A 1,919-nucleotide genomic window follows, 5' to 3' on the forward strand; every position below is an offset into this window, starting at 1 on the left:
CTTGCTCTCAACTTCTAGAGCCTACAAGGATTTACTCTTCAAAGGTTCAGTATCAGCAATCACAGCCGATACACTGAAATATATCGACAGTAAAGCTTTCAGTTCATACATCATGTAATCGGCGATTCTATTTGAACGAATGTCATTCGGATGCCCAAATGCATTCGGTTATGACTCACAGTTTTCGACTCCTACAAATGAAACTCACACCTCAACGTTGCACGCGTAAGATTGATTTTGTAAGCCACATGTCCGGTACAATCTATGGAATATCTCCTGTAGGCCTAAATACGATTCTAGTCACGGAGCATGACTATGAATATCTTGTAGCAAATGCGACTACAACAGTCAAACCCGGGCGGTCTATGGCTAATAGTGCCGAGTCTTAGAGAGACTGCTATCGATTTTACTGCCGCTTTCGTTGAGCCCCAAGTTTTCCTAGATGTATCACCATAAGCTCGGTAAAAGATGGCTATGGTTTTACGTCGCCATATATATATATATTGTGCCCGTATGGCTCCTTCACAGTCCATTTATCCTTTAATTATCGACTCAATAACGTCCATTAATTCGGGAAATGAGTCAAAGAAGTGTGAGCGACCCTTCAGCATGTGATAGCCTTTATCATCAATTCCCAACCCATCTCTAATCTGCTCCGCCTCCTTCAAAGGTATGAACGGATCTGTATCCGAATGAAACTGGTGTATGATCCCTACATTCCTCTTCATAGCCTCGAAATCATACAGATTCGTCTCTCCTTGGGGGTAGTACCCCGATGCACGTTCACCTGCATCCCCCAAATCACTGTAAGTAGCTGACACTAACACTATGGCTTTTAATTCGTGCGTCTCTGCGTATCTCAGTGCCGCCTGTGCCCCACTGCTATGTCCCACAAGAATCGTGTTGGTATCTGTGCCTAGCGACTCGATGAAAGGTAACCATAGCGACCGTCTGGCAACGTATGGATCAGGAAAGGTCTGGCATACGGATGTGATTCCACGCGATGTGAGCTCGTCATGGAACTGGCCGTACCAGTTTGCATTTCGGATATTATTGCACCCGTTTCCTGGGCAGATGATGACTTTGACCTTGTTCATGGTGATGACTGTAGACGGGTGTGGCTTTTATCGCGTTAGCAACAGTGTGTATATGTTAGCAACAGTGTGTATATATGTACTTTATATGAACGCAGCATGTATGTATTTATGTATTGTATTTATATATTTATACTGTATATCACAGTCAACAACTTGAGAACTCGGAGTCTCCGAGAAATGAGAGACCTCAGACCAACAATGGAACTCAGCCAAAAAAGTTTTTTTTATGTAAAAAAATGTATATAAACACTCAATTTCGGCTATATACATTTATTGTAAACATATGTTCGATACTTATGGTGGCTGTGTGCCAAGCGCTTCCTTCAGGCTAAGAGTATACAGACAACGGCTGGACCATGGAGGAGTACTCGAAGGACGAGGTCACACCTCCTGATGCGTTTGGTATTGTGGAAGCTGGCGTTTTCAGGTGAGTGTTCACTTGCATCTTAGCACCTGCAAGTACGTATGCAGCATGCCAAGTTAAGGCCAGTATGACTATATATAGACAATGACAGTTTGTCAGTATATAAACTACGCTAGATACTCAAGATCAAGAATCCCTATCTACTATGTGCATTGATAAAATCGCGCTAGTTCAGCCAATTCTGCGAAATTCGAACAATTGGATAGCGAATGAAGAGTTCATCTGATCTTGCTTATATAATCGTTGTTGTCTGTAAGCCTATCGTTTGAAAGTGAAAATAGAAACTCTTCAATATTATATATATATATATATATATATATATGTATATGTATATATATATATATATATATATATATGTGTGTGTGTGTGTGTGTGTGTGTGTGTGTTATATATATATA

At 41.0% G+C, this 1,919-nt stretch overlaps 2 protein-coding genes across 2 annotated transcripts in view; one reads left to right on the top strand and one right to left on the bottom strand.

The window, feature by feature from the left end:
- Positions 1–1,177, bottom strand: SARC_07576 (hypothetical protein). Its single transcript, XM_014298474.1, has one exon. The coding sequence runs from the start codon at positions 1,095–1,097 to the stop codon at positions 534–536; it is 564 nt and encodes a 187-aa protein (XP_014153949.1). The 5' UTR covers positions 1,098–1,177; the 3' UTR covers positions 1–533.
- A 206-nt stretch (positions 1,178–1,383) lies between these two features.
- SARC_07577 (hypothetical protein) overlaps positions 1,384–1,919 on the top strand; it is a 6,737-nt gene continuing 6,201 nt past the window's right edge. Inside the window, exon 1 of the mRNA XM_014298475.1 lies at positions 1,384–1,524. Coding sequence (XP_014153950.1) covers positions 1,454–1,524 — 71 coding nt within the window. The 5' untranslated portion in view covers positions 1,384–1,453. The remainder of the gene's footprint in view (positions 1,525–1,919) is intronic.

This window comes from Sphaeroforma arctica, assembly GCF_001186125.1.
Source record: "Sphaeroforma arctica JP610 unplaced genomic scaffold supercont1.609, whole genome shotgun sequence".
In the NCBI taxonomy this organism is placed as follows: Eukaryota; class Ichthyosporea; order Ichthyophonida; genus Sphaeroforma; species Sphaeroforma arctica.

Coding starts and splice junctions, on each gene's coding strand:
- SARC_07576 (XM_014298474.1), bottom strand. CDS start 1,097: ATGAACAAGGTCAAAGTCATCATCTGCCCAGGAAACGGGTGCAATAAT.